Here is a 27,063-nt window from a genome sequence, read left to right on the forward strand (position 1 = left end):
GTTCACAACAGAATAGGACGAAGGACTCTATTTTAACATATAGACCCTCGAGAAAAACGGGTCAATGATTTTAAGTACAAATATGGTCAGAATGACAGTATTTCTACTGTATATTAAAGTGGGCAAAGAACAATGCCATCAGTGCAGAATATGGTGAAGGCTGTGAAGGACAGTAAATTCGCTGGGTATGGTGAAAGGACAATATATGAGTGCAGAATATGGTAAAAGACAGTATTTTCACAACCGAGTAGTAGTAGCATGGAAATATTGTCCTTCGCCTAATTACGGCACAAAAATACTATTGTTTCGCCACTTAATTAGGTTTTCTGTCCGTCCTTCACGGTCCTTTGCTTTCCTTCTCTGTCTTAAGTTCCTTTTACTTTAATTTTGCTTCTTTATACTCTTGCGAAAGAGAAACGTACTACGACTGCCAGTATGGGTTTCTATAGAAACTGCTCAAGTTGTCGAAATTTAAAAAATAAATAGTTTGAAACAGCTTTGCATTTATCTCTTTTGATTTGACTTGGAAGTTTATTAGTTTGATGGGAAAAAAATGAAGTGTGAGCGTTTTCTTCTCGGTAAAGTCGGCGTAGTACGGAGTGAAAGCGACACAGCTAGTTCTACCTAAGGGCCTGGATATAGTTAATGGAGGGGTGAGGGCTGGTGGAATTTTGGGTAGGGTCACTATTTTCGTACACTTGGGAGGAGTTTAGAGTTTGTGCTTGGATGTCTTCTGATACCTATATGAGTTTATGCAAGCGTTTCGGGATAGGCCGCTACTTTTCGTGCAACGATTCTAGGATGAAATATGACCCCAATGTCAAGTATGCCCTTTACCTGTGCACAAAATAAAATATCTCCCCAATCTTTGTGTTGTCAAGATATAATCAAGCTGATCAGTCACTATAATTGCAAAAATAAGCTGTGTTTTGGCATAATCCTCATATGTGAACCGTTATATTCCATCTCCTCATACCTGCAACGTGACTATTACCGTAAGTGTCCCGATGACAACATTGTTCAAGAGTATCTCTCTCATTTACAACATGAATCAAAACAAAGTGTTGGCATTTAATTCAGCCATTTTATACAGACATCTAAAATACACTGTGATTTGTTGCCGTTCATAGGGGACATGATACAAAACAGGATAAATAGACTATTCGAGTTTATCTCCCTCTGTTATCCAAGATGAATGTATCTCTTTCACAGACATTTGCCATATATATCATAAACAAAGCAATTTACTTTGTCTGTTACGATTGCAAAGCATTACCACCAAAAGTATTACCACTATAAGGCTAATCGTTTTGTCACAATTGTTGGTCACTTGGACAGTACTAGACAGAAAGATCCGTCGCTCGAGGGCGCTCTCTACTCTTCCTTCCTCTCAGAGCGCCCTGGAGCGACTAATCTCTCAGTGTAGGACAGTACATGTCACCCAAAAATCACCAAGTGACACCATTTCAGTAGCTAATTTTTCAAAAAGTTTCTTCAACAGGAGGGGCATAACCCCCTTTTAACCCCACCCCTCCCAACGTGACCACTGAAGTTGCACTGCATCACTTTTTGCCACAAAATACTCCTCTGGGTTTTTTTTGTGTTGCAGAAAACTTAATGTTGAACTGTCAAATTCATGGCCAGCACGTCTAAAACTTATGGACTACATTTTCAAAAAGTTTCTACATTAGGAAAGACACCCCTTTCTGATCTACCCGCACAACATGAACACTCACATTTTTCTGTTGTGCAGAAAAGTTGATATTGTAATTTCATATTCTGATTAAAGCTTATTGCGGTTTCACAGTACCGTACAGTTTTAGTTCGTAAATAATAATATTAATTGTTAGAAGCTAATTATCACATTTATATATGAGCTGTCATTAAACTGGAGACAGGGGAGGGTCATGATTTTTCCTGCATGAATTTGGGGGAATGTCACTATTTTTTATGCAAAAGTTGGGGGGGGGGGGTTACCCAGTTTTTGAATCGCATAAGGCCCCCTTACCTTGTTAAGTTTGTCCAAGCCCGTAATAGAAATTTGCCAATTTAATTCACCCCAACTAAAGTATCAAAGGAAAGGAGCGTGAACGAACACAACACAAGGTCCAACAAATGACTTCAATCACGTTTGAGGTTAACTTAATCCTTGAGAATCCCATGGTTTACGTTAACAAAGTAAGATATTTCCCAGCAGATGTGTATCACCTGCAGGGCCGTAGCCTGACCAAAATGCACCCCCCCCCCCCCCCTCAAAACAGAACGTTACTCAGCTACGAGTTGAGTAATTTATATAAATTGACGGTACGGAAAATTCTGAATGTTCAATTTACACATGGTGAAAGTATTGCCATCCTTCAAGAAAGCCTTGAGAAATTATGCCAATGAATAAGTTTAACGATGGCACCGACTCGGGCACTCTTTGGTTTGGTTCTCGGCTCGATTAATTAGTCGCATATTTGGTGCTCTGCCTTCTAACAAAACTGAATTTAGTCAGATTAGAATGATTAGAGTGGACAACACCGATTACGCCAGCTGAGTGTTCGAGCAGACTACCCAACTTTTGGATGGCTGACGAAAATAACGGCCCGTTGGTTGCATCAGAAGGTGCACCACACAAGCCTAAAAGTTTTCATGATTTTGACTGCCTGTGATAATAACATAAAGGGAAGCGGTCTTCGAAACTACGCATTTGTGACTTTCTTGTCTACAAACGATGTCTTTCATGCACTATATATAGATGCATCATGTCAACATAGCTGCAACATTTAAATTTTACGATGTTGATTAAGACAAACATGTTTCAACTTTTCACCAATCACCATTGTACCTTGGATACAGGGTATACATCAGTCGCATGGGTCCCATACGACCTTTGGGCGCAGTTCCGACGACTGCATCCCTTAAAGCAATTAAGCGTGATGGTTCTAATATCACATTATATGAGACCGATGACTGATATTTCTTAGCCGATGCCAATATTCTATAACTTTGATGTCATTAAAAAAACAGTTATTAGCACCCTATTTGACTTTTGCCCCCTTGAAAATGATACTCATCAACATTTGAAGCGTGAGTGTTCTTTGTTTTGACAATATTGGTCACCTTGTTGGAAACAGGGGCTACATGTGCCAAATGAACTGTATGTGTAATTGGACAGGCCTATCAAGAAATGGTATACACACTGAAGTTACCAGGGGTAATGATGTCTGGGACACTGATGTGTAAAAATCATAAACAGAGAAACACAGTGCTGTTTTAGAGAGATTTTTTTTATTCGAAATAGACTATAGTTCCACAAGACTTGGACCAATCCTCATTTACCATAACTGCAGATGTGGTTGGAAGTTAAAGTTAACAAGTACTACAACAACACCCATACTGATGTGTTACAGAGTGGTTGTACACAGTCATGATACGCTGACGTTGTACAACCATTCAGTACATACTAATCAGGAATGTACAAGTTTGAATTCATCCGCTCCAGCTTGTCATCAAAATGTCAAAAGGTGTGCTAAACCATCTTCATAGTTTCTGGTCAGTGATAGTGTATACAACACAAAGAAGAATATTAATACTGTTTCTAGCCTACAGTATGTGAGATATGTAGTAATTTATCCATGATACCTGCACAGAATGTAAATTTAGTGATTTTTCCACTTCCCTACTCTACAAATCATCTGAATGAAAATTATCAAATATTTTGCATTATTTATTTTGTGTGATCTGATTGTTTTGGATTCATATTTGTCTGCCGACACTCTCTTGTCCATCGTCTGCTTATTTTTGGCACTCTGCATAATTATGGGACATAACTCATCCATCAATCAGACCTAACGGTCACTGTTTCATCCACCAATCAGATTTGCAGGACATATTTAATCAACCAATCAGAATGTACGACATAATTTTATCCATCAATCTGATTTACATGATATCATCTGAAAACCAATCAGATTTACTGGACATCATTCATCCACCAATCAGAACATCCCATGACTGATAGCTGGAAGTAACATTCCTGATTTAATCACAATGAACTAAAACCCAAGAAAACTTTAAGAAATATTATAATTAGACAAAAATAGAGAAATAGCTCTTGAAGGAAGTCAGTTAAAATTCTACCAAATTTTTTGTTCCTATTTTTATTGTTACGGAAGAAAAAAGTAATATACAGCGTGTACATTTTCAATCTAAGGAAAGTATGGCTATTTTCCTATTATTAATTTATTCATTTTAATTTGTAGAGTGAAATATACTTGATTATTACGCTGGTATGTATTACACATTATCTCCTTAATTAATTGTATTCAAATCTAGAAACACAATGAATTTCTGAATTAATATCTACACATGTGTAAAAGCTATTTCCTCCGTAATTTTAAATTTTTCACACGTTGTCTTTTTTTCAAGTTTTTCAGAAATGATAGTGAAATTAATGAGTTAAAATTTCTCAATTCCTAGCTTTGCAATTTGAGTTGACCATTTTGAGCTGACATGAGTGAGAAGAATTTATGAGGCAAATACCTTCCTCAGTGCACGTTTTGAAATGTGTTCAACCTCAGAAAATACAGACAAAAAACCTGTGAAAACTAACATACACTGACTGATTTTGTTTTACAAAAATACAGACAACCAAAGAGCATTCACCTCTTGCATATATCTGGTGTTTTGATATTAAATTAACTGATGACAATACAGTTCATAACTCAAATCTATGGAACACATACCAAAGCTAAGACTAATATTTTGAATTGAAGTTGTTGACTATTAGCTTTTACCCCTTAACTCTGTAATGCATTAAATAATATCATCCAACTATGTTAGTTGTTTGTTGTGTTTGTGAATGTGTGTGTTGGGCCAATGTGCAGCGGCTCGGAAGGTTAGAACTGATTGGCAGATTGTAATTATTCAGTGCAACTTAAAGAGTCTGAGACTACAGCTATTGTGAAGCTGATTGGCTGTTTTGATATGATTTGTTATGTCAATGACATTCAGCCAACCAATAGTCAACTTGCTTCTGAGACGCTGCACATCACCAAGGTATGTTTGTGTTTGGCATATTCCAAGGGATAATGAAGTGGATGACCTCATCACAATATGGGCACACTATCTCACTTGACACACTGCATGTGATTGGCCACAATACTGCAAAGTGAGTCAAATATGCCATCTCAGCCAATCAGTCAAGATCTATGAGCTGATGTCCATGATTGGCTACAAAGCTGACACATTGTTTTGAATGACCCTATCACAATGAATGTCAGGCATTTTCAATGTGCTATCCCTTAGGACTGCTTTCAATAAAAGATGGTGAGACGCCTCCGAGCAGTCAGGCTAGATAAGTTCATACACAGTTGGAATCCCACAAGAACAAGAATTTTAGCGGTATTTTTACCCTAACAGAAAAAAGTGATATGAAATATACAATATCTACACAGCTGGAGAGAATACTTTCTATTGTATACATATAATTCATTGAAATCATTTCAGCTTGTTATTTCCCCAAATGCTACTTACATTATTTATTTAACAAGAAATTCTGAAGATGCATTCACTTGGATAATCTGCAAGATTTTTTAAAACTCCCTTGCTTTGGATAAATATTCCAATATCAGAATTTTCCCAGGAATGTATCTCGACACGAAAGAAAACAAAAAAGGCTGACAATTATGGTAATTTCATATTTTTAAAATCACCACAATGTGTTCAATAGGGTGAGAATCCACTGCTGTACATTTGGCAATTTCTTTCTACTCATGGTGACCTAAATTAACCTTTGACCCAATATTCCCCTACGGTTGCAGACGACGTGCATAAAATAAAATTCACTTATATCCTTATTCCTGTTGCAAAAAATTAATGAGTACGAAATCAATTCAAAAATTTCAGATACAAGCAGCTACACACAGTTTCTATTATTGACTGAAAATTCATGATAACTGACAAAGTACAGTAAAAATTTTGACACATGACAAAGAAAATGTTGTTCGGAAAAAATTGTTGAATAAAATGCCATGTTGAGAAGCATTTTCTATTTTACTTCTATTTAACAGCCAATTTTGTCATTTTTAGGAAATCCACAGAGTGAATTGTACACATCTCAGTCCTTTTGTTTGATGGTGAACACTGAAATATTTGTAACAAGCACAAAAGGAATATCTGTCAATAACCAAGAAATATTTGTAACAAGCACAAAAGGAATATCTGTCAATAACCAAGAAATATTTGTAATAATTCTTCAGCCTCTCTTCAAGTTCAATGGTAATGTTTCATCCGTCATAAATACTGTTCGCAACAAACATATCAAGTACGGCTTCTTTTGTTACCTATTGGAGAAATCAACCCTGCATAATAATAAAAAGTTTACCTCGTTCTGAAATCCTAGCTTATTTGCACATCTTTGTTTGGCGGAAACTAACATACTCGTCAGCTAAAATCAGACCTGATTGTCAAGACTGTGAATTTCCTAAAACGTTTTCAAATCAAAGAAAACAACTGAGTGACTGATGACAGATACGGTGATACTACAATTTGTGTATAGCCTAACAGAATGAAACTGTGTGGTCATGGCGATGACCTCCCTTGACCCTAGTAAGATGATTGACAGGCTGGTGGGTGTTATACCACTTCATATTCACTCTTGATGGATCTCATCAAACAGCATGCACAGATGATGCCCAGTAACTGCAAGGAGAATCATACAGATACACAATGGAAGTCAGTGACAGATAAAAGACAAGCCTAATTTCGTTGGCATACCATAGAATGGCTACAAAAGATCCACATCAAAAAATGAAGTTCTAGTTCAATAAAGAAGTCTGTTCAAAACTGGAACTGCACTGAGAAACAACATCATTCCCATGTAGATGTCTCATATTTTTCCTCATAATACACAGATTTCTGGCGATATCCTTGCTCAAGCAAAGGTTGAATTTGAAAACTGTAGTGCCAAAATTACTGAGATACATATATTCACTATTTCACTGGCTGTGAAAAACTGAAACTTCTGAAAAACAAGCTCTGTGAACAAATCCAGTTTAACCCTTTGAGTGCTGTAATTTTTCCCACCAAAACTTCATACCAATTTTTAAAAATTTTTCTGCAATTTTTTTATCTTTTTCAATCAAATGGACATCGCATTTCATTGGCTACAATTATTTATCAAAATTTTGGCAAAAATCTGAAAAAAAAACTTCACTGGGGTATATTTTGTAAAGGTGACAAAAATTGACTTTGGCACGCAGAGAGTTAACAATTTAAGAATGATAACAGCAATAACAAACACTTACCTCAACCACAGCAATGCCTATGGCAACTCCAGCAATGATTTCAAAATTGTCAATGAGAACAGCTTCTAATTTTGCAGTGCAACCCTGTAAAATAAGAGTACAATAACATGCACAGAATGTCAACAATTAATGTTTTCCCAGAAAATGGCATGAGTGAATATGCCTTTATTCATTACATAAACAAAGTTCTTAGAAATCACTATCAGAAGAACCTAGATTTTCTCGCTTTTGTATTTCCACATAACACGGCAACCTGACAAACAAGTATGCGGTCTGCGCAGTCTAGCTCATTTTGCCTTCTAGCTTTAAGTTTTATTACAGTTATGCTCAGCGGAAAGTAGACGATGAGATTAAATGATACCTTACTCAATTACTAATTTACATCAGACACTTTATTTCTAAAACTACACTAGTACCTCACAATATTGCTTGCGAGCGGCAAGTTCTCAAAGACAAGAATAACAAATACCAGACCTAAATGATTCCTTAACATAACAATCGCTTGCCTGCTTCTCTGCCGACATGAGTGCCTTATCTCTTTCCACTGGTTTATTGCCGTAATCTTATACCACGATACTAATTACACAGCGACAAAAAGACAACTGTAAGTTGGCTGAAGCATGAAGTAACATATGTGCCTCTCAAAGAGATATATAAAAGGCAAATAATGAAACATCTTCATCATTCATGAATCAAACGTTTTGTCTGAAAAGCTCTTGCAAAGATATCTTGAGACAGACATAATTATATGGTTTCTCTGGTTTGGCGAGTAAATCTTGTAGAGGATTATACAAATCTGTAATTGACCCTCATCAATTTTGAGCCATTGAATAACAGATAGACAAAGTCTCATTTGATTGGATATAATAAACACAAAACGCTAAACATCCCAATCAAATGTACTTGGAAGAGTATGCATGAGAATAGTTGCACCACTGTTTGACTGCTAGAAGAGATACACAGAACAGTGGACACATAGACAGTATTTCACATTAATCATCAGTAGCTTAGGTAATTGTAAAGTTGGCGATATGGTACATAGCTAGAGACCCCCATGCGTGATAACATTGCCAAATTAAGTCAGTTTTATCCAAATGTTTTTGTCCACACTTATCTTCACTCTAGCACAAATTACAGAGTGGCAGTTGATTGTAACATTTTCACCACCATGGTTTGGCAAAATACCCATTGTTATCAATCGTAAGTGTGGACCTGTTTTACAAAGAATTAGGGGGGTTAGGTCGAGGCATTTTCATACAAAGAATTAGGGGTAATCTGTTTTAAGGCATTTTAGTGTCAAAGAAAATGAAAATTGGCAAAAGCAGAAGTCATGATTTTAAAGATTGAAAAATCCAATCTACTTGACACTTACTGAGCAGTGTCTCAACAATGTCGGCCGGTCTACCCCGGCGATGACGTTCATTTCAGCAAGAACTACAGTTGTCTTTTTGTCGCTGTGTAATTAGTATCGTGGTATAAGATTACGGCAATAAACCAGTGGAAAGAGATAAGGCACTCATGTCGGCAGAGAAGCAGGCAAACGACTGTTATGTTAAGGAATCATTTAGGTCTGGTATTTGTTATTCTTGTCTTTGAGAACTTGCCGCTCGCAAGCAATATTGTGAGGTACTAGTGTAGTTTTAGAAATAAAGTGTCTGATGTAAATTGGTAATTGAGTAAGGTATCATTTAATCTCATCGTCTACTTTCCGTTGAGCATAACTGTAAACTGCAAGTAAATGATGGCAAACTATACAATAAGACAAAGAAAGTAGAGATTTCCATTACAGATTGTACATGATATCATTACCATTCTCTTCTGCAAAGCAGTCTTACTTTCAATGAACCTCTTCTTTGACAACCTAACAATACTTTTGACTAAACGGTAGTTTGGCAGCCTTGCTGTCTCCAACTTTCAAAACCAAAGTACAACTGTGCAACAAAAGTGCACCTGGACTTGGCTGGCTACTTTATGAGGGCAATACCTTAATTACACCATTTGGTAGGATAAGGACCATCTAATTGCTACCAATGAAACTTTCACTGACTTTGCAGAATTGGGATTAAACTTTAAGAAAACACTTTACAATAGTTTATTACTCACTTTGGGATAGATGACATCTGCCGATGGGTTGGTTCCTGCTTTGGCTCCACATCCAGCTGTTTCGTTGACACAGCAGGAGTCTGGTATGCTTTGATTTGGAAATTTCAGCCAATCTGTGTAGTTGTTTGCACCACAGCATTCAACCTTGGGTGTACAATAGCATAGATATTTTAATCATTTCTTGTATTGACTCCATCATGCAACAGGAAAGAAGCCTATTTACAATATGAGGTTCCCATAACCCTTTATCCACTATCCAAGATCAGTTACCCAGAACCCACGAATCCAGACCAGGTACCCACAACCCACTATCCAAGATCAGTTACCCAGAACCCACAAATCCAGATCAGGTACCAACAACCGATTAACCATTAACCAAGATCAGGTCCCCACAACACACTAACTAAGATCAGGTACCTCCAACCAAGAATAGGTTATCAACAACCCACTAACCAAGATCAGTTACCCTCAACACACTGACCACAGTCAGGTATAAACAACCCAGTAACAACAATCAGGTCCCTTCAACTCACTGACCAAGAAGATCAGGTACCCACTTGAGCAATAAGTAAATTGCCTTATTCAAAGCCAGAATACCATTCTGGATTCTTGAACTCTCCATCATTTGATAGTGAGTTAGATACTCTTGACGATGTTGTAAATTAGTTTTTAAGAAAGAAACAAATTGTTTTCTTCTCTTCTGATTAAAGACAATTGCATATTGTAACAAATTGATCAGAAACAATTCAAGCATCCACTTTTACAGCAACCATTGATATGTAACATTAAAACTATATATTATCTCTTTCTTTGGAGGTTGAGGGTAAAAAAAATTATGTTATTATGCACTTTGAAAGTAAAAGACTTAAAACTTTTGTTCAAACCTTCCTAAAAAGTAGCTTTCCACCATTCTCTTTCTCTTTCAAAATCAAGAAAAAAGGAGCATATTTTTGTACTGTGGACACAAATGGAAGAAAATTGCCATAAATTTACCAATATTTGAAATTCAAAATGGCTGCCATCCCTGTGTTAACTGTATGGAGCATAAATTTTCAATTTTTCACAAAAATAGGATGGTATAAACTACTCACTCCATGGGCTTCAAAATGTGCCAAGAAAAGCAGTAGATCAGAAAAGTATTGTGAAAATTTGAGAGTCCACATATCTGTTTCCAAAGCGCACTCTATTGTAAGAGACAAGATACAAGTATTAAATGAATACAAGGATGTAACTTACCTCTGACTGCAGGCTGTCATAGGTTTCCTGAACAACTTCATTGTCATCCACATAGTCTTTCTGGGCATCTAACAATCCTTTGTTGACTGCATCATAGATTTCATCCTGGAGGACATATCCAGCGATAACTGCAGCAATCTCCAGTAACAGGATAATTACCAAAAGTACTGCAAACTAAAGACATTACAACAAAACTGGTGAAATCATCTTTTCCAAGAGTAAGTTGCTTGGCTATGAACAGCGCCCTCTTCAGCCTATTTCAAAATTACTATTTCGCTTATAAGAGTGAAATTTGTTACATAGGGCGAGTACTTGAATTAACTTTGTGGTTCATTCAGCATGACAATTACTGCCACTGTGATGTCAATGGTTCATTAAATTGTAACATATAACCATGTAATGACACATGTTTCAATTTTATTGATCAAGTGCTCTAGCTTTTAGCACATGGAAGAGCAAACACTTTAGTCATATTCAATGCACAAGAGTGACTGTTTTGTTAACAAAATCTGCTTGCACCATCTAAGCTTTAGTCCTTTTCTTAAAACTTACATCACCCGTGGGTAAAATTGGATAAAGTAAAGTTTAACGTGTGCCATGGAACAGATTAGGCCATGTGAAGAGCACCAAAACTTTTTTAGAAATAATTTTAACTGACTAGTTTTGAACACAAAAAAGCATGCAGATTTTTATGGACTTGGACTGGTCATAGTGTATGCAACGGTATATCGTGTATCTGGGTGCCTTCACGTTGACCCTGATTTTGAATAACTTGACTTTTTAGGGGGTATGAAAATGTAAGGATATAAAAAACACAATTCAAGATGCTTCAGACCAAGCAACACATGGAAAAAGCTAAAAAAACTAGCTTTTTGATAGAAAAGTTACAAAAACCAATGTTATGGTCATTGTAAATACATCAACACTCGATTACAGTGCTTATTTCAAAATCTTACTGCTTTACACCTACTTTTCTCAAATTTGATTTGAAAAGCAAAGTGTAATTTAGATCATATAAAAAAGATTTCTCAAAATTAAGTGCTTTCCGGGACTGCACTTGATTCCTGATAATTGATACTGAACATTTGGTATGCAGTGTCCGATTTCTTTCAAGGACATCAAATTACTCACAGTTGTAACCATGCAGTAATTTTCCTTGACGGCACCACAGCATCCCAGGAATGACACCACAAAAATGACACAGCCGACGATGATAATGTAAATAGGAAGTCCTGAAAACAAGCCACCTGTAATGCTGGTATATTCAGAGTACTTGGACTGGGCAAGTGCACCAATGATGATAAGAAGACCACCACATAGCTGTAAATCAACACAAAATATACATCATTAGATCTCTCTGTAAATTAATTAGCATTGCCATTAATTAGTAATGTATCAAAGTATCTTAGTTGATATAGCTGACAAAAGTAACACAATTTTATGTAATTTGTAAATAAAACATACAAATCTGTGACAATACAGTAGAGACTGTGAATTTCCTTTATGTGCTTGCAAAGGTGAACAAGTTTTGACTGTTTGAGGGCGCTCTTTACCACTTAGGAGAAGTCCTACCATAACTAATCTGCCCAGCTACCAAGGGAATACATTTGCTGCAACACAGTGAAACTAACATTTGTCATTCATCATCAGTAACAATGGGAGTGTTTTACGCAATCATAATTACTAAATGTTGAACATTTGTTTCCATGGAAACAAGGTAACTAGTTTTAGTGAAACTGCTCTGAAATAACCCAAAATAGAAATATGACACATTACAAATATAATTTGAAACATACAATATATGGTCATTATTTCATAGATTCGCCATAATTGCATATTGGTATTGTTACTTTTCACAAACACTGATGGCTGCAGTGTGTTATTGACTTAGTACAACCATATGGATTGATATTGTCATATTCAAAGCTGCTGATTCCTCAGCATTGACAGTTGCAAACAACATGGTTATCGGTATAAAACAGTTGCATTAATATATAACATGCTTCATTTCATCAATGTCATGTTACATACCCAAATTTTGCTGACAATAACTGAAGTTCCACGATGGGTAAATTGTAAACAAACTATTTTATCTGAATGTAAGGTTAATGTTATAGTCGGTTGGATCATTATACAACATGATTCGCCATGCTTCACAAATAAAAAGCTGCCTCCTTTCATCGTCACTTGTATTTTGATTATTTATTCTACTGTAAATACTATCATAATATGTAAATTCATTCAATGGTATGTGTTACTCTTTGTCTAACAGTTTCTCTGCTATAAAATCCTCCAGTTTTCTTTGTCAATGTTTCATTACTAATCACTCCAAGTCATTCCTTGGAAACAAGTTGTCTGTTAACTCTGCCTGTTTAACATAAACTATGATCATTTTGGTAAAGGGTGTTAGAATTCACAAAACATGTTACAGTTAACTGCTGAAGTTATGTAAAAGGCTGAACAGACAGGACAGGTTGGGTGTGTACTTCATAGTATGTGTGTGCAGGGCGAACCCCTTATGAATATTCATGAGTCAAAAAAAGGGAGTTGGCTGGGACTACTTTTTGCATGCAAAGTAAAATTCCAAGTAACATTCCAGCACAATGACAATGAAAAAGTTCAGTCTTTCAAAAATAAAGAAATTTCAACGATAAAAGTGTGAACAATATGAAACAACTGTCAATGTTCTGATTCAACCAAATTTTCAACAGCAATATTTGCATGTTATCATTTCCACAAAGTCATTTTAAGTAGCTTTGATATTACACTTTGCATCTAGATGTTCCTTACATTCCTTGCATGACACAATGAATTATTGTTTGAAATTGAAATTTTCATTACATGGGTGCAGCTGGATTTTCTTCATTGAGTAAACGACGGTTCACTGAATCTGAAATGACAAATTTCTTTCAAAGATATTCCACAGTAATACGAGACAGGTAAATATACTCTACTAACATTGGTACTAAATCATGTTCCTTGCGAACTGAGAGAGAAATATTAATCTATCCATTTATGTTACAGTTTAAATGATCACTATTTCACATGCTACATCATACATGGACCATTAGTGAAATTAAAATTTCAAAACTACAAAAAAAAACGAGAAATGGTGAAAGAAAGCTAGCCAGTCAGTGACAGTGTTGTCCTAAATTCAAGTGTGTACTATCTACAAAGGCAAACTAACATAACATGTTTCCTTCCAATTTGTATTCCAGAAATACAGAAATGTTGCTACCTATCACAGCACATTCTGAATGATAGCATTGTAATAATAGATTGCCCGCATTAGTTGTTTGGTCAGTTAAATGGTTTATACATAGAAGAGTTTTAGGCCAGTATGACTGATTCTAAATTTTACTATTTAATTCATTTGTCCACAATGAGTACATTGTTGCTCACTGTGTGACAAACAGGATTACTTGCATCACCATCAAATGTTCCACCTTTTACTGCAACACAAAGTGACTTGGTTGATGGATTTTCCGGACGTGCAATCCATATCCACATCCATTCCAAAAACCAATTCCAATATGACACGCTTGCACAGGCATACATATCTACTGTAAGTGGGCCTTAGTATTAAATCATTTTGTTTTCACATCCTGAGAACAGTGGAATACATGTGCATGATTCAAATATTTGACACTTGCAGAGAAATGATATGTGGTTGTCTAAAATCTGAGATGAACACACCTCAGTTGACATTACGCAAAACAAAACAACCCAACAGATATATACTGCTTATACACTACAATACCAATATTACTAACTTTGTAATGACTATTATTTATAAATACCTATTTATTCAATTTGAATCGTATCTTGCAAATATCCTAACTTCATGCTATTTGAAATATTTCTTTCCAGTGCCAGACAAACTGATGATATATTGAAAAATTACAGCCATCATTGAACAATGACCCAAATTTCACTTGACAATATTGTATAGTAAATCCCTTTAAGGAGGTCATTCTGAAGAATTCTACAAGCTGTCTCTATGTTACCACCTTTCACAGACGTGGACATTGAGGCCTTGACTCAATCTACACAATGGTACCTTGAATATACCTGGAACAACGCTGGTCATTGTGGTCGGCCCAAACTGACCGATAAAACATACATGGCTGTAAAACAAATGCACCCATGCCCGCCAGGACAAAGACAGTTCTTTCTATTCATTGGCTCAGACAATGGAATCTTTATTGGACATTTGGGAGTGGGTAAGAGAGAGGGGGTGGGGAGAGGGGCTTCAATTTCAGATGAAACTAGCGTGTTAAGAACACACAGACTATGTCAATCAGCGAAGCTGGGAGACAAGAGATTCATTGTTGGCGGAGGTAGTGGACTGTGGAAACTCTGTTGTGCATTACTGGCCATCAAAATAACTAGACACGGCAGAGTTCAGGTCATTTCGGCTGATTTATGAATGAGGCTGTCAGACAGTCAGGTGGCCCCTTTTTCTCCTTCATTATAGATGTACATGGTTTGTAGCAGAACTTCAATCTTGCATGATGTCCTTACTACAACTTTGTAAGAACACTGGATCACAGATGAATCAACATAAATATTTTATACACGACTAGGTAAAAATGCTCTTAACATTTACATGCACTACCCATAGTAAATTATGTTCTTCACATTGATTTTACAATAAACTGTTGCTACAAAGTGCATTTTCTCTAAGTTTGTCCTGTATGACCGACAAGGTTATTTTTAGATCACAAAAGATAAATCTACAGTACGCTATTTTTGAAAATTAAAAATTCAACTGTACCAAATTGTACCCATGCTTATGGTATATGTTTCAATAAAATTTATAGGATCGTTTCAGATCTTTGAAGATATTCACAAAATGTATTACCAAAGATTTCAACTATGGGTGTGGCTCTCTTTGCTGGCAACCATGTACTTTCACAAAAATTTTCATCGTTCACATTTTTGTCTGACTTGAAATAGAATTTGCTATTGTCAGTCTTGTTGACTCTGCTTTGATTCTGATCCATGTCGATACAGCGGATGAATGAAGTGCTCTGTGTAAGTTTTGGAAACCCCTAGAAACAGAGAGAATTAAAACATTTAATATGACATTGGTGTGATGAGATGAGCCGTCTCATTCAACTAAACAATTGCATAACACAATGTCATTCACACCTCAATGTTCTCAATTTTATCTTATACATGACCTACTCAACAACACAAGAATGCTGGTTGAATGAGTGGTTAGTTTTCCAACTACTGAAGCAAATTAGAATGCACAACCGATGTTTTCACCGTTATTTCATGATATCCACAACATAAGGTGAAATTATTGGTGTCATGTACATCTTTTCATGTGAACTTCATCTTAGGTAACTGACTGTCTCTTTATCTTATCAATTTGGTAACTTAAGAAATATTCACCAGAAAGGAAACTGAAGTAATCCTCTTATAGTCAAGACATACACTAATCCCCCTGTCAGTCTTCCCACCTTGACTACTTGATGCGATATCAAAGTGCACAGTCATCTAGCAAAACCGATAACAGACGACTCGTTTCGAAAATGAACCCCAATTTTTTTTAGTACATAGGTGAAAAACCCAATCAGAAGTGAAACTGCTACAATTTGATGTGATTGAACTATGAGGTGACTCTGTACAGTGGATGAAAACACGGTGTCATTTTAGTTCGTATTGGTGCATTCAATGATAATTTCTGTTATACCTGATAATTCATGCACTTCATAATTTCCAGTCCAAACACTGAACATAATTTGTAAAAATAAACCTCTCTCCCCCCAAATGAATTAGCATCTTCCACTGTGGCAGTGAATTTTGTTGAGAATGTGCCAACATTCAAAGATCCATTGATCAGTATCAAGAACATGGATGGTCCTTTTTGAACTGTCAAAACTTCTGACAAAAACCAATATACTGTTTGAATTTGGGATGTTTTTTAAAGAGGACTTTTTAATTTCCACAAAATTAAGTTTAGCCAAAAGACAGCCAGGGTTATGAATCGAAGTCAGGGATTTTTTTGCAAACACTAGTCTTGATTTCAATAGAACACTTGATCAATGCAGGTAGATCTATTGAACTGCATGCATTTAAATACAATGCAAATACAATGAATGGTGATTAAGCTTTTACTTTCAAGCCACACCACTGCTATGCAGACACTTGGAAGGTTCTATCAGTCTGTATTGGACAGGTTTTACTTCATGGCAAAAAAAAAGAGAAATGCAAAGTAACAGAAATAAAGGTATACAGTCACCTGTAATCTAAATATGCCCATATATGGTCAAAGGGGCATTCCTTGGTATTAAAAATGCCCATGTGAGGGCGCTGTTTTTAAAAAGTGGCCACCCGCTTAAAATCTGTGATTGGTTAGATTTTCTCTTTCCATGGTAAATGTGGCAAAATCGGAACAGGTGACAGTATACCTTTAAACCTAGGACAGTGAATAGCTTCAGTATTCTGGATTTGATCATTTATAATACACATGTATGGTGTGAAGCCATGAAGTCATTATTGAATATCTATATCAGTATGGACTGGTCCCATCTGTTGGTAAATACACTCAATGTTTCCGTGGTATCAGCGTAAGAACACGTGTACATTGAAGGCAATGTTTCTGAAACCAGATTTGATTTCAGAAGACAATGTATATAAAGCCAGACTGCACTGGTATTAGCATTTTAACACTGTACCTTTGTACTGAGTTCAATAAACCTTTCACTATAGCACAGCTTATCAGCCCTGCCAAGCATGTTTTGACTTGCAGATAACAAAAGTACTCATTACACCTAAAATTCATAAAATGCAAATATCAGGATGTGTCTTTCTATGTCAGGTTTTCAATGAATGAATTCAATTTCATACAAATTAATATTTGTATGCACATGTTGGAAAACACATTTTTATGATGTACATGCATCTGAAGGCATCTTACAATGTGCATTTGCCAACTCCATTTTATCATGTACAATACGTGAAAACATATTCTTAAACTGTGTGTCCAAAATATGTGCATATATATTGAGTAGCACTTGGAAACACATATGTTGTTATGGTGATTAAATTACTCCATAATTTCTTGATCAACAGTTCCTTTGAATTTTATTTGCAACATTACTACTAGGCCAAAGTAAGTACAGTCGTTTTTTGCATCCACTGAAAATTGCAAAGGTAGGCTGGTTCCCCAGGCTGGTACACGGTTAGACAACACACAGAAAAACATTTACTGGTATATACAATTTCAATTTGTCTTTATTTTACAGTTTTCTCTTACAACATTCACATTTTTGTAATTGTATGCCTTTCAAGGATGTTGCTTTACACAACAACATGGTTCAGTTGTTGGAATATAAGTGCTGCATATTTGTTGCATTGTAAAAGCCAATGGCTTGGTTTTGCATCAGGATTAAATTGCCTGTGATGGAAAATACTGCAAGAAAAGTTTGTTTTTTTTCCCATAAAAATTACCAATTTTGATGTTCCCATGTTCCATGTAAAAAATATTTATCTAAATGGCCATTATCAAAACACAGCTCCATTGAGAATACCTGGAGAATTTATCTTTTAAGTCTCATCTTTTGCAGAATAATGGACACAAATGGAGAGAGACTATTTTTTTCACGGGGACTTCACGGCAAACTATATTGACTCAGCAGGGGGTACTAGTACTACATGGCAGACAAACACTCAATTTTACAAATTCTGTTGCTTTGTGATATATTAATTCTGCTGGTCTATGTGGGGTGCAAAATGATACAAAATGTTGCATAATATTTAATGCCAAAAATTAAAGAGCACACATTGCTAAATTTTGCCAAATTACTGAATTTTTTTGACAATCATATCTTTATATTAATAGGACATTATTGAAATTGAAGCTATTTGTTTTTCCCTATATTCTCTACCTTGCACTGGGGACCAGTATAGGTAGTATTGTAACACAATCTACACAAACACAAACATGAATTACAGTTTTAATGTAAAATGGCCGTTTGGATGCGTCTTCCTGCTATTTATCCGTGGAAGTGGTTGTGTAGTTCTACGTAAAGAACATTAACCACAAAATTGACAATGATACCCATTATCTGATGATCAAGTCTTCCTAGGTATGATAAGATGGGTAATACAAGCAAAGTCAATTATCTCTCCATACACAGTTAACGTATGTCAGCTTCATTGACTGGCTTGGCATGTTAATGGATACAGCAACGCCATCACCACAGTGTGAACCTTAGGCATCTAATTTGTATTCAGTGTACGGTGCCAGGGTTTTTGTTTCATATATCACCTTTATTCACTTAAAGCCTGGCAACAGCATTATGTTGAACTGGAACACCTCTTACAGATCTTTAAGAGACGTGGCTTGTAAGGAGACATGCTTTACTGACTTCAACTTTGAACCCAGAACACTAAAAAATTCTATTATTTTTGAATCTATAAATTACTAAATATTTTATGGACATTGATGAAGCCTTTACCCTTTGATAACCAAACACAGAAACAAACATAGTGGTTTTTTTTACTGCAAAGCTGCCCTCTATGACGGAAATTGGGGCAAACAGGTTAATTATGATTTCCAGACTTACTGATAGAATGTCTCCATTGAACTAAAGCTGTGAAGTGGAGAAAGTTTATAGCTACTGATTGTTGTACACAGACAGTCTTTGGTATCATTGAAGGCACTAAATGTTGAAAGTGGGTACTTTTAAACAGTACCAGTGTCAAAGTTCATTCTGTTTTGAAAAACAACATGTACCACTACATGCTGGATGAAAAAACAAGATTTCACTGCATATGAGTGAAAATAGAGACTTCCCCAAAGGAACATTTCAGAACACCTTCATTGCATAGGATATTGTCTGTCAGCAAATGATTGCTGATTCTGTCTTAGCATGAATTGGTAAATAAGTAAGTTAGTGGAACACTTGAAATAGGCCACACCAGACCACTGTTTTTAGTTTGGTTGGGGCTTATATATCAGCAAACCGTGCAGAATAGCTCAATGCTGCATAGTAACATACAGCATTCTACACAGGTGAAGATAATGTCATCTATTTGAAATTTCTAGGAAATGAACTCATGCATGCATGATGTACATGAAGCTCAAAGTTGCATGGTAACATGCAAGTTTGACAGTTTCCAAAAAAACTTTATGGACATGGAGGGTTAAATCAACAATACATAGAGTAATAATTATGTACATCTTTTCACAGCTGTAAAATATGGCCGTTAACGACAGTCTTTACAAATTACATCTTTCAGATAGCCTTGTGTATGAATTGCTTGTTTACATTTGATGGTATGAGATGATGGGCATTGAGGTTTACATTCATAAAGGTTTTCTGAAAGTAAATTATTTTTGTTTTCACTTTACAAAAGTCCTGATTGACTCATTATGTGTCTGCTGACTCAGTACAATATGCCTGTTTGTGCTGATGTATATAACACAAGAATTCTTCAAGCGTGTATACAGCACACATAATTTTCTGTCGACTTATATCAGAACCTGAAGTTCCCTGTTATTTTGCAAACAAACTTTTGCACTTTGTGAAAGATCTTTGATATCTGGAGTTTGTACATTGGATATGCTCACCCCATTCATCCAAACAGATCAAATTTCCCTGACAGGTGAGAATTGTTAACATAATCATGTGACAGCTGAAACCAATAAATATCATAAGGAATTCAAATCATCATCCAGGTAAGTCAGTTGACTCACGCAAGATGATCATATCAGACAAAATAAGTCAACATTCCATGACCCTGTGAATGTAGTGCAATGTTATTTATTCTGAACCGGATCTTTTATTAAAACTATTAAAATATCATGAGGAATTTAGCATACCTGCAACATTTTAGTCAAACACTGCCATCCAAGAGCAAATTTGATGACTCCAGCATTTATTTCAAGTTATCCAGGTAATCATTATCACATCTATCACTTTGTCAACAACGGATATGACTGCAAAGCTGAAAAGCTTATAAGCTGCTTCTTCAAAAGAATTCCAAATTTTTTACCCTTTATGACAGCTGTGAGCTCTCTCAAGCTAATTATGGTGTCAGATTTGGTCACACTAATTAGAAAACTAATCCTCATCATCAGATAAAATATTTCTCTATGACATCATATGAATATTTCCCACAATTCATCACAGGGTAAAGACCATATGGAGGTCTCACAAATGTAAACAGCACCACCTGTCAGAATTTGACTTTTTTCTACATCTTAGACTGTCTTGTTTGCCTAAATACATATTGTCAAAAAAAAAAAATATTACATCATGCATGTTGACAAAACCCGTCTTCTCTGAATGAAATTCTTTTCCAATGATTCAGGTTTCACTAATTTTTTTTTGTTTTTATCTCCGATATATTGTAGCTTGATTTAAAATGCAGAATGTGACTTCCATAATTAGGTCAGACAAAACTGTGAAACATTCAATAATGTCAAATGATAGATGTGACAAGACGGAAAGCAATATATACTGTCAAGGTAAGAATATAAATTTTTAAAAGACAATGTAATCATCACATTCACACTTGACCTGTGCATGACATAGAACTTACATCTGTGATAGGGCACCAATGTGAACAGTATAATGTTGCTATCACAACATGGGCATTTATCATGGGACTCCAAATGGCAGCTTATTCAATACTCCCTGTTGATTGATCAACATCAGTTGAATGTTGCTCTTCTTTTAAACAAACGCATAAAAGCTGTTATCAGCTGTTACTGCACTTATACTATTTACAGGAAAGTAATTTATTAGTGTAATTTAGCAGGCGGTTTGAATACTCAGATGGAAATAAAACTGATTGTAAATATTAAAATGGAATCATCTGGCAAAAAAATATTTCCATGATTCATAGGAATACTTTTTAAATATTCTGCTGGAGAAACAAAGAAAACATTTCCATTATGGTATCTTGTAGATGAAAATAAGTTAAATTTTTAAATAAAGTATTAAACATTATATCAGAATAATCTGGTTAGGAAACATTTCTATAATTCACAGGATAACTTTTTTGATATCCTGGGAACAGAAAACAAAAATTGTCCTTCATGACAATATTCTGTAAAAAGAAATCTAATTTATTTTCTACATTTTTGAACAAGAAGAAAGACATACAGTGTCACTGATCTTCAAATATGATATGATGAGGAAAAGAATCAACACAATTCATTTCACTAAACCTATTATATAATGTTGATGCTATATAAAACGCTTACTTCTAAATCCCCACTTTTCAAAGAGTTCTCATGACTAGCAGAGGAAATGCTACAAGGATTAGTTGCCCTCAGCTTTCATCCAATCATATTAGTCATAAAATGCATAAAACGTGCTAAACGTCATTCTATTATTGGAAAATGTTTCTCCTTTATTCTGATCAGATAACAGATGTTACACAAACTTGTATGGGTGAATTTCACACAATAAATAAAGGGTTATTAAACACACAAATGCAACACGTATATTTTCAACAAAACTGTTTCATTTTCCTCTAATACTTGTAGTATCACAATAAATTTTAACTTATGTCACAGTCACATACCACCTGAATATTATTTTCATGAATATTATAATTAGCAGACTAGGCCATAAATTTGATGAGTTATGGAAACAATTTTTGAAATAAATAATTCATGTCACTTTTTCACTATATAGCACAATTAAACTTGGATTCTGCTACAGTTTAGACGTGAATTTTTTCTGCCCTGAGTTACATCTTAAGTAAAAAAGTCAACATGTCACGCCAAAACCTGCATTGGGTCAATATTAATCACTCTACAAATATTTGGATATTTTACACCTGCTTGTGACAAATATACCTTAGAATTTATGCCAAATTATTCTGTACTTAAATGTTAACAAATTTGACAATGTATCAATTTTAATGGTTACATCCCTTTTTGCTCATCTCAAGCCTTGGTAACTGAGCAACATTGCTGGGTAGGGCTACTTTGCATTGTACATTAGCATCTGAATACAAGGTATTTATTACATAACCCTGATTTTGACTGGAAAGAATTACTCTGCAACAATCATTTCATGTGTTACAAACTGGTTTCTTTGTGTAAAACCATATCTGTGATTCTACTCTAAGTCTTACATTCCAGGCTAAGATACAAATCTTGAATGAAATAAAACAGTTCTGTTTTAACATATACCGTTATTTTCAAGAACATTTTTACGAAAGCTTGCTGGTAATTGATGAGGATTCCATTCAGAAAATGAAATATTTGCAGACTTTGAGAGTGAAAAGGTTATGGTTTCATTTCTGCTAAAATGTAATATTCCAGTGGTTTGTTTTAGAACAGTATTTCATTTGCTGTAATAGACAATATGAATGAAATTATAGGACGTTGATGCCAACCTTTTGAATACTAGATGAAAACTACCTTGCAAACATAAATTACAGTAACTGGTAGCCTGTAGTAATTCACACAACACAATCTGCACAAAAAATTCATGAAAAACTAGGTTAAGCAGGGTCTATTTTTGACTATATGGAGCAAGATAAAATTACTACAGGCAAATTGAAATTTCATTCACAGGTGACTATTTTTTGTATGTGACTATACATACATACATGTAGTCATAACATATGACACACCACCTGTTTGTCATCAGTGTCCCTAAGAACTTCAGTTTTTAAAAGCTCTTAATTTATTTAGCACATGTGCTCATCATCATCCATGCATTTAGTAATTATCTGTATCGGCAGCGGTATTGTTAGAATGACAAAAATAGTCAACCTGTGACAGTCTGTGGCATATCAATATGTTGTCACCTTGACATGATTATAATTATTCAAGCAAACTATCTCTTTCACTTTACTCAGCCTAGACTCAACTGCATTCTTGACAAATCTACATCAATATTTCAAGAAATCTATGTCTTGTTTTATGTTTTGAAAAATGATTTACATCACTAGGTTTTTCATACATTTCTGCAGATTATGACAAAGAATGGTCACAAAATTCAATATTTACTTTCAAAAAGCAATGGTTTATAATTTTGCAGGATTTTCGCACGGAGGAATCTGTAAAATTGCCGTCTTCTCTTGAATTCTACTTGTCAACATTTTCCCACTCTTACTGTCTGACTTTTTACAACCCTTTGTAAAACAGCCATCTTTGAAGAAACCTATTAATTTTTGAGGAAACCCATATCTCCACAAGCGTTACCATCTGAGTGACAAGTTGAATTTAGCAAACTGCACAAATGAATTTTGGTATCACTCACTGGCGACTCTTCTATGAACCTTCAGTTCAAACTCACCTCAGAAAGTCTCATTTGATTTTTTGTTGTGATGTCTGGTCATAAATGTTCATATCACTTGTCTGTATATGTTGGGTTTGTCAGTCACATTTGAGACATCTCATCCAAAATATTTTTAGGGTCTTAGAAGTTATCTTGGTCAGAAAATATGTGTTCAGTGAGACTAAATTTAGCTACATGAGGATTTTTACCAAAAAAAATATTAGAACCAGTTCACTGCAATATTTCACTTCTTGTTGTTAGGCTGCTCAACTTCCTGTTGCTAAATGGTCTTTGACCTTTTGTTGCTATGGTATATCACATACTGTTGCTATGTATTTAAATTCTCTGCCCTGACTTCAATTATCTCTTGATGCAATTGTATTAAATTGTATAAATTTACAAAGCAGTAAGTTTTTTGAAACCCAGACTGTATTTTGCAACATGGTGTATTTCGATAAATGTACTTCCTCGTGTCATTTTGGGGGAACTTGGATTCTTCAATGCATAAACACAACACCAGTCACCTCAAATCGTTAATCAAACCATGGTACGTCCATGATCAGAATGAGTGGCTACTTCTTAAATGTCAAAAGGTGGAAAGAGGTACTTTCTGGTGAGATTATTGTCATTTTGGATTTTAAGCTAAAACCTTTGATGCGTAATGTTTTATCCGTGCATAGCAATGCCCTATCTCCTCTCTCTCTCTCTCTCTCTCTCTCTCTCTCTCTCTCTCTCTCTCTCATGAAAAGCATCTCTTCACCTCTAATTCATCATGTACATGAGAAGAATTCAACATCTGCCTACAATTAATTATCTTATGTTTGTTATGCACAATACTGTGCAGTATGAATACAAACAATGAAAGGCCATCTAAAAAAGTAAAAGGAAATGTTGAAAGTTGCAACTATTGACATTTATGATTAAAATGGCACAATACATAATTGTTTAAAACCAAAAACAGAGTGGTTGAAAAGAGCAGACAAATTGTTCAAAATGTTCATAAGCGGTAAGGTGCCGAGTTACTTTTGATATTATTGTTGGCATGGAATGGATACAGTAGGTTAACTGTTATGGGGTAAAATCACCAATCACCAGTCTTGCAGTGTCCTGCTGACAGTGTGTGTGCAGATACAGCAAATGAAAGATTGTGTGGGCTCTGAAGATTTATGGAGAACAAATGGCAGAGACACTGAATATTTGATCTCATTTGGGTTTGTACTCCTCCTTATTCTTATCTATCTTAGGCCATGATATATTGTGTGACAATACATTGTAAAAGATACCTGTATGATGATGATGTCACCAGTCATGTGACAGACTGTCTATGGGTCAGGTGACTCAACGTCAGGCCATGCAGGCCAGGCAGGATCACTTGAGTATGAAATCAACAAGGACAAAAATAGCCAGAGATACCAGTAAACATATACATGAAATTTGCCAACAGAACTGTTTGGGTTGATTTACAACAACATTTTTGATGAAGCAACCAATACATGTGACAGGAAATAATTGAAATTTATAGGGAATTATCATAAACAGTTGAAAAACATGACAGGAAAGAGAAGGACCATAGGGTCAAACAAATATTAGTTTTACAACTTCTTTGCTTGTTTTGTCACATTTTTATCAGATCATTAGCCACAGTAACTGTTTTACTCTTGCGTCAATACTTCAGACTGTACCAAGTACAAGGTCTGATTTGCCGTCACCGGAGATGTTTGGATTAAACAAAATGTTTGGAAAAACAATGGGTATGACCAATGTCCAAGGTAATATTTGGAAAAAAAACCAATAGTCGGATAGTCAGGGGACATCAATCTAATGAAGACAAAGGGGTGTCAAATTGCTTGACTAATCAATACACTGCCAACAAGTATACTGCTGAAATCACTGATGTGTTCAAAACGTCAAAACAAAGACCATGCCGCCAGCGCGTCTGACCGCAACTTTTCCCGGCTGTCAGTGAGACATGTCAACTGAAAACATGAGCCCGCCAAATTCAAAACATTGACGCGCGAAACAGAAAAGCTTGACTCCCCAGACCAAAAAGATAAAACCACGCCCACCTTCCGAACATCGACCACCACACACACTCCCCCGGACACACTCTGTATTTGACCATAGTACTTTCTCTACTGTCTAAGATTCGACGCGTGTTCGTGCACTGATTTTCTCTCAATTCAATTGTTTACCTGCGTCCGGTACTTTTACTCCCCGATGACTGAATACAACTTCACTAATTCAAAGGGACGGAGATTTAGAAGAGGGAGAACAACCTCGCCCGAGTTACAGGATTTGATTGTCCAAGAAATTTACTGCGAGGTGGGGATCCAGTTACCGGTGATTTTTCGTCGTTCCGAGAGGTGGCAGAAAAGTTCCGTTTCAGCGATCGTGGGTTACGAAATATATGGCAGCGCTTTTGTATCCTGTAAAGTGTTAAAAGGAAACCGCGGCTCATATCCGAAGCTGAAAGATGGTGAAGTTGAACTCATCGAAACTTTGAAAAGGTTTCAACCGTCCATGACATACCGGGCTCTCAAAGAAAAAATCGACGAGTATGGCGATAGTGCAGAAGATGTCTCAACCAGTGCCATCGCACGAGCTGTGAGAAGCCAGGTGGGGAATGGACTTTTAAAAAACTGACGCCAGTAGCCTATGAAAAATTCACCGATGAGAATATTACTTACTGTGATGAATACGTGAATTTCTTACATGGACAAGACCCAAACAAAATCCAGTTCTTTGATGAAGCGGGTATTAAATTGAGTCAGGATTTAAATCCACGCTATGGTCATGCCTTACGTGGTGAACGAGCCGTCGAAATACAACGTTACATGAGATCTCCTGCGGTAACATTACATTTAATGATTAGTCTGGAAGGTGTCAGTTATGCCAAGGTAATCAACCAGAACACAGACACTGTGCAGTTTCTTTTGTTTTTTGAAGACGCCGTCGAGAACGTGCGTCTAATGTCCCACAGACCGGTTTTGGAGTACGGGGATTTCATTGTCGTCGACAATCACCCGGCTCATCATCATGAAGGGGGTCGATACTTAGGTGCGTGGCTCGATGCTATGGGTATCTATCTAGTGTACACGCCGTATTACTCCCCCGAACTGAACCCCGTCGAATTCGTCTTCGGAAAATTAAAGCAGACGCTATCAAAA

General features: G+C 35.8%; 1 protein-coding gene across 1 annotated transcript in view; it reads right to left on the minus strand.

Annotated features, from left to right (window-relative positions):
* Positions 1–3,254: 3,254 nt before the first annotated feature.
* LOC139143245 (CD63 antigen-like) overlaps positions 3,255–27,063 on the minus strand; it is a 33,325-nt gene continuing 9,516 nt past the window's right edge. The window contains exons 2-6 of the mRNA XM_070713401.1: positions 11,763–11,951; positions 10,632–10,805; positions 9,396–9,539; positions 7,293–7,376; positions 3,255–6,687 (exon numbers count right to left, since the gene is read on the minus strand). Of these exons, the coding sequence (XP_070569502.1) occupies positions 6,622–6,687; positions 7,293–7,376; positions 9,396–9,539; positions 10,632–10,805; positions 11,763–11,951 (657 nt within the window). The 3' untranslated portion in view covers positions 3,255–6,621. The remainder of the gene's footprint in view (positions 6,688–7,292; positions 7,377–9,395; positions 9,540–10,631; positions 10,806–11,762; positions 11,952–27,063) is intronic.

The sequence above is a fragment of the Ptychodera flava genome, chromosome 11 (genome assembly GCF_041260155.1).
Source record: "Ptychodera flava strain L36383 chromosome 11, AS_Pfla_20210202, whole genome shotgun sequence".
Lineage (NCBI taxonomy): Eukaryota > Metazoa > Hemichordata > Enteropneusta > Ptychoderidae > Ptychodera > Ptychodera flava.